Source organism: Nelumbo lutea, chromosome 2 (genome assembly GCF_056320005.1).
Source record: "Nelumbo lutea isolate HS-2025 chromosome 2, American lotus-T2T, whole genome shotgun sequence".
Taxonomy (NCBI): domain Eukaryota; kingdom Viridiplantae; phylum Streptophyta; class Magnoliopsida; order Proteales; family Nelumbonaceae; genus Nelumbo; species Nelumbo lutea.
In genome coordinates, this window is record NC_142685.1 from 17,094,269 (window position 1) to 17,110,947 (window position 16,679).

General features: G+C 37.4%; 1 protein-coding gene, 2 long non-coding RNA genes and 1 other non-coding gene across 4 annotated transcripts; 2 read left to right on the top strand and 2 right to left on the bottom strand.

Moving 5' to 3' along the window:
• Positions 1 to 4,391: 4,391 nt before the first annotated feature.
• Positions 4,392 to 16,094, bottom strand: LOC148868879 (calmodulin-binding receptor-like cytoplasmic kinase 2). The gene is made up of 6 exons (XM_088974136.1): positions 15,809 to 16,094; positions 15,304 to 15,539; positions 14,589 to 14,754; positions 14,033 to 14,119; positions 5,427 to 5,725; positions 4,392 to 4,889 (listed from the first exon to the last, which is right to left on the bottom strand). The coding sequence occupies exons 1-6, from the start codon at positions 16,092 to 16,094 to the stop codon at positions 4,602 to 4,604; spliced, it is 1,362 nt and encodes a 453-aa protein (XP_088830262.1). The 3' UTR covers positions 4,392 to 4,601.
• On the top strand, positions 4,806 to 5,867 carry LOC148868880 (uncharacterized). Its single transcript, XR_016108355.1, has 2 exons — positions 4,806 to 4,945; positions 5,474 to 5,867. It is a non-coding gene; the product is annotated as an uncharacterized LOC148868880 (long non-coding RNA).
• Positions 7,876 to 7,982, bottom strand: LOC148868881 (small nucleolar RNA R71). Its single transcript, XR_016108611.1, has one exon. It is a non-coding gene; the product is annotated as a small nucleolar RNA R71 (small nucleolar RNA).
• Positions 14,649 to 16,301, top strand: LOC148868882 (uncharacterized). The gene is made up of 2 exons (XR_016108356.1): positions 14,649 to 14,787; positions 15,860 to 16,301. It is a non-coding gene; the product is annotated as an uncharacterized LOC148868882 (long non-coding RNA).
• Positions 16,302 to 16,679: the final 378 nt, after the last annotated feature.

Below are 16,679 nucleotides of genomic sequence, written 5' to 3' on the forward strand. Positions count from 1 at the left end.
CTAATATTTTTTGTTCGGTTTTTTATTATTTGGATTAAAACGAATTTTAATAATATATACTCTATTATTATTATAACATATAATATATTATATATTATAAAATATATTATGAAATCAAATTTTATTTTATTATATATTAATATAAAAATATAAAATATATTATATTTTATAGCTTACATATTATATAATATATATTGTATATTATATATAATAATAGAAAGTTTGGTTAATTCGATTAATCGAAATTCTATTTTTAAAAATTGAAATCAAATTAACCAAACTGATTTAAAAAAAAAATGAAAAACCAAACCGAAAAACCGAAATCAAACTTTTCGGTTGAAGAGGAAGAGGGGGCCAAAAGGAGATAAAGAAAATAAAAGAAGAGTAATAATGGGAAAAAGGCATGTGAAATGCTGAGTGAAGGTTGGCTCGGCAACCAATTGGCAGCTGCTGGCGACTAGTCTTGCCTTGCCAAAAACGGTGGTCGACAGTGGCTGACGTTGGATGGAGGAATGCTTGTGAAAGTTCAAACTTTCGATCAAATAGGAAATGGATGCTATTTTTCAAAAAAAATAAAAATAAATAGAGAGAGAAAGAATGAGGAGTACATTCCAGGGGTAGAATGGTCATTTCCCGGTATGGGAAAAATCTCATTCCGCCTGGAATGGATTGATAATCCCATTATGATCAACCAAACGACTGGAGAATTGGAACAAGTGAGAGAATTGGAAGAATTCAGCAGCTTATAAGCACAAAAAGAACCAATCAAATATCTTATGCCTCAGTAGTTCCGAAGGAGTACAATTGCAAATATGTACAGTATAAATACATACAAAATATGAAGTTTTACATTCTACATATTTGCATTTATACTCCTTTCAAACTGAGCCTAGAGTTATTTAAGGGAAGAATTCTTGAAGGTGCAAATCAAATGAATAAGAGGAAAAGAACATAGAGAATTTAGGCTCAGTTTGGAAGGAGTACAAATACAAATATGTAAAGTGTAAGCTCTTGTATTTTATATTATTTTGTATATATTTGCACTGTACATATTTGTATTTGTACTCCTTCCATACTGAACCTAAGTATTATATAGTTGAGAATACCTTGGATTGAATGGTTGTATATAAAAAAGGAGTGTTAGATTAAGGTTTCCTTAATGGTCAAACCTCCCAATTCGTGCTTCAATTTCCCTATATTGTCTCATCGGTAATTTCTCCGATTTACTCTTGACTAGGGCTATATGTCACTTTCAGATTGGTGATTGGAATGATAAGTATCACAACCATTTAGGGGTGAGCATTATTTGATTAAAACTGAAAACTCTGATTTTGTTTTTTTAGTTTAAATATTTCGGTTTTTGGTTAATTTGGTTTCGGTTTTTTAAATTATAAATTCAGTTAACTGAAAAAATCAAATTAATAGAACTTTACTATATAACATATAATATATAATATAGTATTGAAATTTATATAACATATAAATTCATTTGGTTGATTTGTGCATTATTTCTTTATAGAATTTGTATGCATCAATGCGTCATTAATTCCTTTGTACCATACTTTTTTTAAAGGCTCCCTTGTACCATATTATGATTCCTCACCCTGCGGTTTAATTATGCCTTTACACTTTTGAAACTTAGATTACAAGTCAAAGTAAGCAATCTCCAAGTTTTATGTGTGGAAGAAAGGCCAGTTATATGTGTGGAACAAAGAGATAGTACCAACTATATTCTGAATAGAGTTCGGGTGTAGTTGGTTGATGGTAATGTTAAAAAACTTAACTACGTCTATAATGAAAGGGTGAAGCGGGAAGCGCAGCCCGACCGCGAGCTACTCCTCAAAGACCGCGAGCTCATGGTGATCATGAGCCCAAGGATATTGACCTCAGGGAAGGCTAAAAACCAAACTATCGGGAAGACGATAGCGAGTTACTAGGTATATTAGCCTATCAGAAGTTAGAGTATAAGGACCGAAGTCATTTGGATCCCGAACCCGGGAAGAAGATGGGGCCTCCGTTCTAGAGAACGGACCCTCTTTCTGAACCTCAGTCTCCCTGAGCTGAGATGGCTCAACTTTGAGAATAGAAGTTTCCTCTAAAGACTAAAGAGGGGAGTCATCCAGTGGCAAAGGAAAAACAAACGAAGGAAAACACAGATTCACCGAAAAGAAGGACGACCTCGGAAAACAAAAAGAAGAGCGAGCTGAAAGACTCCGACGCGACCTCAGGAGAGCTCAATCACAGAATTTGTGGTGAGAAAAATGAGTCGCGGACACCCTATTTATAGCCACTATGTCCGAGAACTAACGGTTGAGATCGAAGCGATCCAACGACTCCTAGGAAAATCAGCTGCGTGACCCCCGAGGATAAAATTGGTTTAGCGCGTTTTTTGACATCCGCGGAGTTTATAGATCGTGTGACGCCCGCGTGTAGGCCAGATGCGATCTGGGTTTTCTTGGTTGAGTCGGGTGGCCGAACAAGTCCGACCCGTGAATCATCTGACTAGTTTCCCAGACCTTGGACCAAATCCACTTGGCTCGTCATGAACTCCCCGCATTGGGTCAGGACCCCTGGCTCGGGGAATAGGGGGCAATTGATGTAGAGTGATTTGGCCCGACCTAGTAATAGGGGGACACATGGACACGACCTAACTTGCAGGGTGAGAGGTCACTCCGATGCACCGAGTTCGCAATGGATCAAGCTCGGATAACCAAACCACCTCGGGACAAGTTCAGCTTGAGGCACGATTGCATCAGGACCACTTCGGTCCCAAGGTACTTCGGCATTCATACCGGGTCGGATTCAAAGGGCACTAGCTCGGGTAATATTGACTGACCAATGCATGGCAACTTCGAAGATCTTGCCACCAGATTCCACGCCTTACGGGATCACGCCTAGCACTATCTCCCCCGTCCGATTCGGGGGTAGTGATAAACCTTATCAACTAGTAGTGTTATCCCCAATTAACGCAGAAATGGACCTCATCGTAACAAGGATCCCGGAACCACTCCGCAAAACCCTTGAGGACTCTATTATATAAAGGCCCCACCACCCGAGGGTGAAAGGTACGCGTAATCTCTGCTCTCAAGCCCTCTTGCATTCTAAGTTACTATCAGCTCGCAACCAAATACTAACTTAAGCATCGGAGCGACCTCGTCGGTTAAGCACCCCTCGGGTTCTTGATTCACTCCTTGCAGATTTCCTGAGTCCGTTGTCTACTTGAAGCCAGATCACCTCCAGCTGGGAGCAGTCGAATTGCTTAACATCAATCACATTTTAAACTTCAGAGACCAAAATGGCCCTAGGCCCAAAGTATCAAGAATTTTCCCTTTTTTTTGGTCTAAGGATAAAGCTTTGGTTGTCTTATATTTGACAGCCTAACTGTCAACTAAGCTATCATTGCATGGCGCATTATTTAGTTCATTTAGCATCTTATATAATACCCCTGGTTGAGTTAGAAATTCTGCCAAGCTAGTTCAATTACTTTGAGCAATGTTTTTGAGCCATCATTGATCCAAATAGTCAGATTGTTCTGCACAGAAACCGTCCAAACAGCCGGTTCCGTTTCACTCCTAATCCGTTTTTAGGTAAAAAACCGTTGACTTTGTTAGAAAAAACGTTGACCTAGGTGGTCAAACTGTTGGCTCATTTGACCCGACTAGTGGTTTTCAATATAAAGTTGCAGAGAGGAGAACTCAATATGAAATCTAGTCCGAGACATGAACTCAGATATGAGATCTAGCACAAAGAGAAGAAGAAGAAGAAGAAGAAGAAGAAGAAGAAAAAGATGACTATAACTGTTTTATGGAAATCGATCTCAGATATGATATCTGAGAACTTGGATCTTAGATCTTGATCTGTTGCCGCTGCCTCACCGTCACTGCTATCGTTGTCGGTGAGCATCATATCATCCTCCTCCTCTTCCTTCTTCTTCCCTCATTCTCCCATTCCTTATTCTTCTTTCTTTTTTTCTTTCACAACCAACAATAGTTCTCCTTTTTGGCTTTCTCAGCCAACATCTCTTCTTTCTTATATGAGGTATGCATATTAGGGTAAATCTCATATAAACATTTGCTTTAATATACAAAGCAAAGCATCTGAACCATTCGACCCAGATAATTGAATCGCTAACCCAAAAACCGATAGCTAGAATAGTTTTATTTCCGAGCCGGTTTTTAAAACCTGGACTTTGAGTGCACTGGATAAGCTGTTTAAAAAAAGCTGAAACGAACAACCCAAGCTCAAGCTGTATGGATCCATCTCAAAAAGCCAAAGCTGCTGTGCTTCAACTCTCGCCGAATGGGCACATAGATACTGTGATAGCCTCAGCGGGAGAGGCCTGTTGATGGCCCAAGCTGTCGATCCTTCCCATTTTTTTTTATGGATAAATCTTTTCCCAATAACAGTCCTCCACTATAAGATCGAATCGTTCATTATTTACACCACAAGCATCCTAAATTGTTACAGCCAACCTCGCTATAAAGAGAAGAAAAATCACAAAATGGATTACAGAGAAAAAAAAAAAAAAAAACAAAAGATTTATCTTTCGTTCAGATTTCAGAAGAAGCTTCAACGTTTTCACGAATCACGATCTTTAGACCCTAAAAAGATTTCATTGAGAACTTGGGGTCCTTGTCCAGATGTTGCTTCGAATAGCGGTGAGGAGTGGAAGAAGAAGAAGAGAGGCCGCCACCCTCTCTGTAATCCCTCCGGATTTCCCATAGGACTTCGGCACATTTTTTCATGGATGGTCTCGACTCTCTCGAAGGCGCAATGCATTGCGTGGCCAATTTGAGAACCTTCTCCACTGCCTGGTTTGTGGCCGGACTCCTCCTCAGTCTCGGATCCATCACCAGCACTGCATCTCCTTCCTTAAGTTTCTGCATCACCTGCATACACAGAATTGTTGGCTGCTTATTTCACGAAGATTGCAACATTGAATCGGGTCAGTTTTTGAATACGAAACTCTTTCAACTTGTCTCTGAGTTAGCAGTGGATTCCATACTTCTCTACTTGTACCATTAGCTGTATGCAAATTGTGTTTCTATCTGACTGGCATTAGATACTTCTCCTATTATGTTTTGGTCGAAACTTCTCTACTTATATGATATTATTCGTGCTTCTCGTAATCTGGTTTTATGTAATTTATGTATCTAATAATTTCGGCTTATTTTTATAAATGCTTTGATGCATCAGCCACTTGTCTTGTGTCTGAACGAATTAAAGAAAACCTATTTTATAGTAGCTTAGTAGGGATAGATCATAGATTACGTTTCTAGAGATTGATATTATCAACTTGAATGCAATATGAACTTGGGATGACAATGGGCTGGCTACTCTCATATTTTAGTACCATCGAATCACAGAAAGAAAGAAGCATATAATATAGATAATACTTAAATTTATTGCTATCCTGAAGTACTTACCCATTTTACTGTAATCCGCTCTGATGGCCCTCTTTTCCTTTCTATAGGGTGCCTTCCTGTCATTAGTTCTACAAGCAATACACCAAAGGAGTATACATCGCTCTTTTCAGTTAATTGGTATGTTTTGAGGTATTCAGGATCCAAGTAGCCTGCAGAACCTTTGATATGTGTGGAAATGTGAGTTACTCCTGGATCTTCTGCAGATAAACGTGCAAATCCAAAGTCTGCAACTTTCGCCCTGAATTTCTCTGTAATGAGAATGTTTGCTGCTTTTATGTCTCTGTGGATGATTGGCTGATCTGTAAATCAGCAACAAAAAGTTAGCATTCTAAAAGTGTTTAGTCTATTCAACAAATCAAACTTCACTAGATTCCACACCCCTTTATATTAACTGTACTTCCAACAGAGATATTGCAGGAAGCTTCCATTATTGTGGTGTTATTAGTAGTGTGTTTCTTGTGGTGTTTGTTTTGTCTTTTTTTCTGAGTTGTTGTCTTTTGTTTTTTTTGTCGGTGTTGGAGGTGCGAGATTTGGTGTTGCTGCTGTTTCTTTTTATGTGTGGGTGATATCTTATCACCTCCTTGTTTCCTTCTTCTTTCTTGTTTAATAATTATTCTTTTTTATTTATTACCAAAAAAAGTACAGTTACTAACAAAGTGGGCCTGTTTTAATTAGGGACAGACCAGGAACTTTGTCTCCCCAGGGGTGGGAATAAGGCTGCAAACTGATTAGATCAAATAGGATATAAGTAGATCCGAATTTGATTCAACTATATTCAGATTGGGGTTGAATCTTATCCATTGGATTGAATTTGGATCAAATTTGAACGTTGAATAACATTAGTAAAGTAAAAAAAAGTTATCAAAATACTATATATTATTAATAAATAGATTAAAAAGCTTTTATATTGTATACCATGAATAATTTCTATGAGACGAACCTATGAATCTTTAGTAAATAGTAGACGTACAACATATTACACACACACACTATCAGATTAAATAGGAGTGGATTCATGTTAGATCCATTTATAAGTTAAACAAGTACAGATTATCCTTCACTGGATTAGATTTAAATTTGAATTTGGACAAGCAGATATAGTTTGCAGCCCTGGTGGGGAAGTCACTTTGAGAGCATGAATTTATAACTGTTATTTATCAAAACTGTGTTCATCAGTATTTCACATCATAAAATTATATATTCTCTCTCCATATTAGATCTTTCATTGATGATATAGGACAACTCAATTGCACAGTGAGACACAGTAAAAGGAAATTGTTCCACCTATTATACCCATTGCAATCTTTAAGATAAATACATTAACCTGGAATATGTTTTAATTTCCTAGTAAGAAGAAGGCTGGAAAGAAATGCCTTCCCATTTCTTCTTCCCTTATTTTTGAAGTCTCTCTTTTTCCTCAATTTCCATTATTACAGTGGCAATAAATATACACCTAAATGGTAAGAAAAAATTGATTGGTTGTGTAATTTCTTTCTCATGCTCCAATCTTAATTGAAATTCCAGAGAAGTGTGAGTTTATTTTAGGTTGTATTTACAATTGCCGAAGTGCCATAAAAGTAACCCCTAACACTGCTTTTACTCCAACTGTCAATATTTTGGGCGGTGCAACAAGGATAACCTTCTCCAAGACATTTGGGGAACAACGGCATAACCAATGTGCTGGCGGTTGGTTTTCAGATCCAAGGAGAAAGATGAGGTGTATTGGCATTGTTGCCGGGGAGTTTTTCTAATCAATTTTTGTGCTTTTCGTGATCATTGTTTAGTTTCTTGAATTTTTTTTAGCTTAGAGTATTTTCTATCTTATTTATTGATTTATTCATTCATTTTAGATTTTTTTTTTATTTTTTTTTGTGGTATGTCGTTTATGGTTTATTAGGGTTTCCTTGATTTATGCCCGTAACTCGATTCTCTAAGAAAGGTGATTTGCAGTTTGATTCAGAAATAGATGGGACTTTGCGTAGGTTAAGGAGGGAAGTTTAGAGTCATTCTAAAGAGAACGATCCAGATCTTGATTCCTTATCTGTTAACGGTTTTGATTTGAGAGAAGAGAACATCATGACTAGAAACCGAACCTTGAAAGAACTTGCTGCACCTGATTTAAATCAATAACCCTTATCCATAACTTTTCCTGCTTTAGATACTGATGCTAATTTTGAATTGAAATCTAGACTAATACATCTCTTGCCCACTTTTCACGGTCTTGTAAGTGAGAATCCTCACAAGCATCTGAAGGAGCTACATGTGGTATGCACGAGTATGAAACCCACGGGGGTAATTGAAGAACAAATCAAATTGAGAGCCTTTTCCGTTTTCTCTAAAGGATTCGGCTAAGGATTTACTCTATTATCTACCCTCCGGGAGTGTTACTACATGGAACGAAATGAAGAGGTTATTCTTAGAGAAGTACTTCCCAGCTTCAAGGGCGGCCAACATCAGAAAGGAAATCTGTAATGTAAGGTAGTACAATGGGGAATCCCTACATGAATACTGGGAACGTTTTAAGAAATTATGTGCAAGTTGCCCCTATCATCAAATCAGTGAGCACCTACTAGGTCTTCAACCCACTGATAGGAGCATGATTTGTGCTGCTAGTGGAGGAGCTTTAGTAGATAAAACTCCCGATGCCGCGAGAAATCTAATTGCAAATATGGCGGCCAACTCTCAACAATTTGGCTATAGGCTCAACCCTCCATCAAAGCATGCTAATGAGGTAAATATCTCTTCCCTAGAACAACAAATTGCAAGTCTGACTTCTCTTATTCGTCAAATGGCTATAGGCATGCAAACAGTAAAGGCTTGCGGGATATGTTCGGTAGTAGGGCATCCAACTGATATGTTCCTAACTTTTCAAGAGGAGCCCATTGAGCAAGTAAATGTAGCAGGTGGTTTTCCAGGGCAACCGCATAGGAAATATGATCCCTATTCAAACACATAATCCGGGATGAAGGGATCATCCCAATCTCAGCTATGGGAATCCACAAAATCGCCCGACTTACCAGCAATATCAGCCGCACCCCCCTAGACAACAACCAACCTAAACTTCTAATTTAGGTATGTCTTTAGAGGATATTATCAAATCTCTTGCCACTAACACTTTGCAATTTCAGCAGGAGACAAGGGCCAGTATCCAACGTTTGGACAATCAGGTGGGCCAGATGGCAACCACAATTAATCGGCTAGGCGCAAAGTTCGGGGAAATTACCCTCTCGAACGGTTGTGAATCCAAAAGAAAATGTAAGTGCAATCGTTTTGAGAAGTGATAAAGAGGTTTAAACTCCATTAAAGGCAGCCCCTGCATCGTCGAATCAAGAAAAGGAGAAAAACATCATTCTCGATGATGATGAAGTACCTAAGCGTAAGTTTTCGCCCCTTTCTGATTATAAACCGGTACCTCCTTTTCTTAATGCTTTAGCAGGTTAAAGAAAAAATGAGCAGTATAAAGATTTTTATGAGACTTTTCGTAGATGCGTGGCAAATATTCCACTTTTTAATGCTCTTAAACAAGTACCTCATTATGCTAAATTCTTGAAAGAATTGTGTACACGTAAAAGGAAACAGAAACTGAAAAGATGTGAGAAGGTGAGAATAGGGGAGAATGTTTCTGCAGTCATTAAAAAATTCCCTACAAAGTGCAAAGATCCAAGTATGTTCACTATCTCTTGCACGATAGGTAGCACTAGAATTGAGAAGGCCATGTTAGACTTAGGAGATTCTATCAATGTCATGCCATATTCTATATATGCTTCTTTGAAACTTGGACTTTTAAATAAGAATGGTGTAGTGATTCAATTGGTTGATAGATCTAATGCCTATGCTAAGGGTGTAGTTGAGGATGTTCTTGTAAAAGTAAATGATTTGGTTTTTCCTACTGATTTTTATGTGCTTGATATGGATAATGGTGATCAAACCACTCCTATTTTGCTAAGGAGACCATTCTTAAAGACATCCAAGACAAAGATAGATGTTCATAATGGCACACTCACCATGGAATTTGATGGTGAAATTGTTAAGTTTAATATTTACGATGCCATGAAATATCTTGCTGATGATAATCCTATTTGTTTTGTTGATGCAATTGATTCTTTGGCACAGGAGGTCTTTGAACTTGATGGGAAGGATGGATTAGAAGTTTCCAGTAGTAAACATCTTGAGAAAGAGGAGTCAATGCTGAATGCTGATTTGTAGGAAACTATTGTAGCCTTGGATGGTTCTCCAGAGTTGCAACAATCAGGTAATGCTCCTAATAGTATGTTGTCGATACAGGAAGCCATTACCCTCTATTTTGTAGGCCCCCGTTCCAGAATTGAAGCCTCTCCCTAGTCACCTCAAGTACGTATTCCTTGGAGATGGAGAGACATTATCGGTGATCATCTCTAGTAGCCTTAACGCGCCACAAGAAGAGCAGCTTGTGCAGGTTCTCAAGGAGCATAAGACGGCTATCGGTTGGACGATTGTGGATGTCAAAGGAATCAACCTGTCTACATGCATGCATCACATCTTGCTTGAAGAGGGAGCAAAATCTTCCTGTCAACCTCAAAGAAGGCTGAATTCACCCATGATGGATAAAAGGGGAAAACACCAGAAGTTGCAACTACAAAAGTTAGAGGATCCGATTTTTGATGATTAAAAACAGGGAAGTTTGTTTTTTTTTTTTTCTTTTTCTTCTTGTTTTTGCATTTATAGTTTAGTTATTTCCACATTTTCTTTGCATTTTACCTTACACTGGGGACAATGTAAGTTTTAAGTGTGGAGGGATTACCAGGGGATTTAGGTTAGAAATTAGGTTGCGTTTTAAAATTTGATTTAGGTTGTGTTTTTCTGCATATGTTCTAAAAAAAGAAAAAAACTCAACTCTCTTGAAATCAATTGAAACAATATTCTGGGAAAATTCTTGTGAACCTAGTAATGAGGTGCGATGATGGAATCCACGACTTATCTGAAGCCATTTCCTTTTGAGCTAGTCCTAAATTCATGTTTAAGTAAATAGGGTAAATATTTTTACCATACAATGCACCTACTAGTCAGCAATGCAAAAGTAGGATGGAGCATAAAATGCACATACTAAATTAGCAATTCAAAAGTAGGATGGAGCATAAAATTCACCTACTATTCAAACAATTCTAACAGTAGGATGAAGCATAAAATGCATCTACTGGCCAAGTAATCCCAAAAGTGAGATGGAGCATAAAATGTACTCACTTTCACCAAGAAGAGAAAAAAGAGAGAGTGAAGATAAAAATGTTTTCCCTAGTTTACTACCTGGTTTGTAGTAGCAAAAATCGAATTGGTTGATAGATGAGTCGTGTATGACTTGGTCGTGTTGATTTAACGGTTTGCAATAGTTAACCTAGAATATTTGTGGCAAAAGATGAAGGTTGAGTTTAAAATGTGGTAGAATAGTTTGCTTAAGTTCTGTCTTGCCCGAGGACGGGCAAGGTCTAAGTGTGGGGGGATTTGATGAGAATGAAAATTATCATATTTTTATCACTTAACATTTAGTCTTTTATACTTATTTAGTGCCTAATTTGACTCATTATTCTTATATTTCGATTTAGGGCACGAAAAGAGGCGTTAGGTGAAAAACAAGGTTAACCGGGTAATTTTGCACAGTTTCGGCGCCGCGTGGTAATTTGGGTATAACTCTCCCATCTGGACTCCGACTGAGATGATTCAAGATGCGTTGGAAAGATAAAGGAAAAGCTCTACAACTTTCATGTTTTGAGTTTTGATAGATGCGGACTGCATCGATGTCAAAATCGGGTCCGAAGTCTCTGCAACCACACTGGAAATCACAATTTGGGAAGACAGGAGCTTGCAGCAAAGCCCAGTTCGCTGAAGAAGCCCGTCAGAATTCGGCTGAGTTGGAGGCATGAGTCACAAAGAGTCTTAATCAGATCTGCTTCTTATTGTAATCCTAAAGAGAGAAAAGAGTTAGAGTCCATCTTTGTAAAAACTCCTAAGAGATAAGATTAGATTAGATCAGATAAGCTTTATCCCATGTTAGGAGTTCCTTCTCAAAAATAGAAAGTCTTATATCCTAATGGGATAAAGCTTATCTGATCTAATCATATCTCTTAGGAGTTCTTACAAAGATGGACTCTAACTCTTTTCTCTCTTTAGGATTACAATAAGAAGCAGATCTGATTAAGACTCTTTGTGACTCATGCCTCCAACTCAGCCGAATTCTGACGGGCTTCTTCAGCGAACTGGGCTTTGCTGCAAGCTCCTTTCGGCCCAAATCGTGACTTCCAATGTGGTTGCAGAGACTTCGGGCCCGATTTTGACATCGATGCAGTCCATATCTATCAAAAACTCAAAACATGAAAGTTGTAGAGCTTTTTCTTATCTTTTCAATGCATCTTAAATCATCTCAATCATAGTTCGGATGGGAGAGATGCCCAAATTACCACGCGACGCCGAAACTGTGCGAAATTACCCGATTAGCCTTGTTTTTCACCTAACGCCTCTTTTCGTGCCCTAAATCAAAATATAAGAATAGTGAGTATAATTAGGCACTAAATAAGTGTAAAAGGCTAAATGTTAAGGGATAAAAATATGATAATCTTCATATACTTTTTGGTCCTTGCTGTGGCTATTTTTTAGGTCCAAGAAAAGAAACTATAAAGTGATCCTATTTGTGGTAAGGTAATATCATATATGCAAATGGTAATTTCCTGTCCCTTTTCCAGCAGTTTCTTTTTTGGTTTTCTTCTCCTTTTATTTTAGCTAAAAGATTCAATACATAAATTGGAGGAATGAGTAAGAGGATTGGCTCTTGACATGTGTCATGTTTTTGGGTTGTCTATGCATTTTCTTTTTTGGTTTTCTTCTCCTTTTATTTTAGTTAATTCAATACATAAACCGGAGGAATGAGTAAAAGGGTTGGCTCCTGACATGTGTCATGTTTTTGGGTTGTCTGTGAACAGAGCCAAACCGCCTTTTCACCCTAGCACTACTGATTGCTCTAGATCTTTTGAATTGTGTCAACAGGTAGTCCCCCCAAGAAAACGATTCATCTAAATCAAAACTTAAGCTAAGAGTTTGCACTGCATCCATTTAGTATTCTACCAAAACTTTCCATGGCACCATATATTTATAACTTTTTCCTTCTCTTAGTTTTTATTATGTCAAATAAATTTCCCAGTTGAGGTTATCTAATGAAAAATAGAGTTGGCCATCTTAAGATATACTGTAAAATCTGTAGTGTTAAGTAAATTGAATTTATAAAAAAACTATTAAACCTATATTACCTAGGCCATAGTAAATACATATTAAAGAAGGTAACACATAAAATCTGTAGTATTAAGTAGCAATATACATACCTTTCTGACAGATAATGAAATTAGACTTATGTACATCATTCCACATAGATAAATGCTGTGCTGCTGAACCTTTAATTTATATTAGAAAAGGTTTACTTTTCTAAGAAAGCATAGTGATTGTTGGGTTTTCTGGGATGGATTCAACCTACCTTTTGGTTAATTAAACATTTTTAAGCAATTTTGTGCTTCAATTAATACTGCAAAAAGTTGTGAATGGCAAGATTATAATGTGGGATTCAACAAAGACAACAATATATATGGCCCATAAACAAGTAGATGTTGCATTCCTGCAAACAAATAACTTTCAAGGGATTACAAGGTCCCAAAGTAGTGCACAAGAGGAATAAAATGGTGGGCATCTTCAACCTTTTACATAGTAATTAATCTATAAGAAAACTTTACATAGTGATTAGTTATACAAAAGGGAAAGGCGGGGGGGGGGGGTCCCTTAATTTGCTAGACGTGTTTTGGAAATGCATGTGCTGTGTTTGTGTAATGGAAAGCAAGTGTTTTCCATATCAGTGGTAGATATGGAAGGTGGATTGTTTTTTTTTTTTTGTTAGCTATCTAATAGTAACCATCGACCATGTATGGTTACTATTATAAAATTGGAAGGGCAGGGCCTTGTTGTAATTTGTTAATCAATTAATAGCATCTATGAACTATGAACCATATGATGCATCAAAGTTTCATGACTCCTTATTGATCAAAAAAAAGTTTCACGATTCCTTTAGGCTCAGTTTGGAAGCATTACAAATACAAATATGTAGAGTGCAAAACTTTGTATTTTGTATTGTTTTGTATGTATTTGTATTGTACATATTTGTATTTGTAGTTTTGTACTCTTTCCAAGCTGAGCCTTAAGTTCTTAAAATTTTGGAGGGCTTATTTTTTTCCCCCTTTGTTGGGGGGTGGGGGTGAGTAAGATACCAAAGTATTTTAAAATGCCTGTCTGGTGGACCAACAATGAGATTCAATTGATCTCCTAAAACCATTTTTTTTCTTTTTTTTGGTGGGGGTGGTTAGGGGGCCATTGCCAACTCCTGGTCTTAGTAGTTTCTGTTTAAAGTTATCTTTTGATTTTTCAAAAACATAATTTTGAAAAACGCCCATGTTTCTAAACACTGCATTTAAAATTCAGAAGCATATCCACTAATCCCTATTATTAATAACCTTTTTCCTATGATTTATCAGATGGACATTCATCTCTGACTAAAATCTGCATGACAAATGCATATGGAAAGTTAGGTTTGGGGTTCTTGCCTGTATACATGTGCAGATAGGTAATTGCATGAGCTACGTCAATTGCAATCTCAAGCCGTTCTGCAATACCCAAATCTCCTCGTGAACCTGTGTAATACCATACCATTTTTATCAAAATCCAATCTACAAAGGTAGAGCTTTTGAGACTATTGCACAGTTCCCCAATTTCAATTATTGCTGAAATGTCAAGCCTATGTTAAAAAAATTAACTACCACCCTAATGTCTCTGAGCCCAAGAATTCTGAGACTAGATCGTCATCATCATCATCATCACCATCTATGCCTTGTTATGGGGTGGCTATATGTTCTGAGATTAGATGAAGGCAAATATCTTGGAAAACTTGACACAAGCTTAACAAATTTAATAGTTCTTGTTTTGATGTGCAAGTTCTGAAAAAGTAGTTTCCTTGTTTATTTTTATATGAATATATAAATTGCAAATAAGAGATTTTATTTATTTAAAAAAAGCTTGAAATATATGAATGTGTATAGACTACCTGCTTGTGTAGTTATGCTATCCACTCAGATATAGGTGTAAGTGTGTAACTGGACTTACCATCCAGATGTTCCCGCAGTGTTCCATTGCTAACATATTCAATCACAATAATTCGTTCATCTTTTTGCTCCAGATACCCAAGAAACTTTACCAAATTTAGGTGCTCGATCTTTGATAGGGTTTGGATTTCATTCTTAAACTCTGCCAGTAGATGCCTGTCATACGTCTGCCACAAATTCCAAACCATCATGAATAAATGGTAAGATATCTTACATTTGTGCTTCCAACAGTGTTCTCAAAATTTTCAATAGTAATATCATCCAACATTGGATATTTTTTAACTTCGGGCCTCTGATCTGTGTCTTGATGCAGAAAACTTGTGTCCTTGCCTTACTGTAGATGTGGCACCTTGACGAGTCAAATTGCAACTGCCCAGATGTTAGGCTACCTCTTGGATGAGGGAGAGTTCTATCCCCATATAAGTGGAGGGCTCCTAAAACTATCATCCGTCCAAGACTTTGACCATTTTTTAGAACTTGAAGTCCCTGTATTATTGCCAAGTTTTTTGCTCATTCTGGTGCTCAAACGGATAGCACTGTCTGATCAATATGATCTCTCAAAAATGCCCCATCCAGTAGGTGCCCTGCAATATATAATTTATCTGGATTGGCATGTACTTGACACATATACAGTGTAGTGGCAAAGGCACAATTTTCTGCCTACTGGGAATATAGTTGTTGACTTGTTGCTCACTTTTTTTGCACAAGATATTTACCTTCTTAGCACGCTTTATAGCAACAATAGATCCATCCTTGAGTTTCCCCTGATAGACATTTCCAAATCTTCCTTGCCCTATTTTGTTTGCTGGGGAGAAGTTTTCCGTAGCCTTGTAAATCTCTTCTATGGAGAACTTTATTTCCCCTACCTCTGTACTTGTGCTACTGGATGAAACATAGGAACTAGAGCTTTTGAATATTGTTGAACTCTTATTGTTGGTTGCTGTGGAAGCATCTATTGAAATTGCAATTTTTAGGGAAAACCAATCAGTTCATCAATTCATGAATTATATATATATATATATATATTCACTTCTAAATCTGCCTAGCTGCACTATTCCACCATGGATAACTCCCCAATCTGGCTTTACCTGCAGTCCTAGTTTGAGTATTTTGCAGATAGAATGGTATGACTGATTAAAGTGGATTTTAGTTGTTCTTTCATGAGAGACAAGCTTATATATATAATTTGTGCTGGTTTTAATAAAACAAAGTAAAACATACAAGAATAATTTTTAACGTGACCATCTCTGTTGCTGCCGCCCTCGGTTCTAGTTCCTTTGCAGGCTGGCCTTCGTCTGAGAAAGAGAATTGTGCTAACCAAGCTATTTACTTTCCTCGCCACAGCTTTGAAATAGTTTAAACTCTGTTGCTTGTCGTCATGAGGCTTGTTCAAGCGTGCGTGGTAAGCAGGCGATTGATTGTGGCCTGATGCAAAAGAATGGCGAGAACTGGAGTTTGCCTTCCTCTTGCTTAGGTTGAGAATTTGGGGATTTGATGTCTTCTGCATTGGCAGAGTGGGTGATTCAGAAGGCTACACTGGTCAATCACATTATGTGCTGGAATCTGATGTTAATTAGCAATTTCCCTTTTCCTTCTTATATGTTTTATTTCACATCTATAAGAATAAAGACCGGGTCAAGGTATTTATTTTATTTATCTTGACGGCATTAGCATTATGAAGTCAATGATATGTTTCTCTTCTCTGGGGTTTTCACTTTTCAGTTTTCACCAGCTAGCACAGATGGCAGACGAAAAGGGACTCCACGTGTTCCTTCTCTACCCTGTTTCAAGTGATAAAGCTTTACCACGTGATGGGGCATTTTATACTAAAATAATGTTGAATTGTTGACAACTGGCAAAATTTGGTGGGATATAGTCAGAGAAAGCAGATGGTCAATCTGATCGGATTGATGATAACTTGGGTGCGTTTGGTAAGTCTTAGCAAAAAGACGCATCGGACATGAAAAAAGCCGAAAAGTATTTGGTAGTTCACAGATAATTTGGTTGGAGGCATATCTTTTCATACGAAAACGAGTTACTTGAAAATTTTCGAAAAAAGCTCAAAACAGCTTCCTGTGTATTTTCAAGGTGG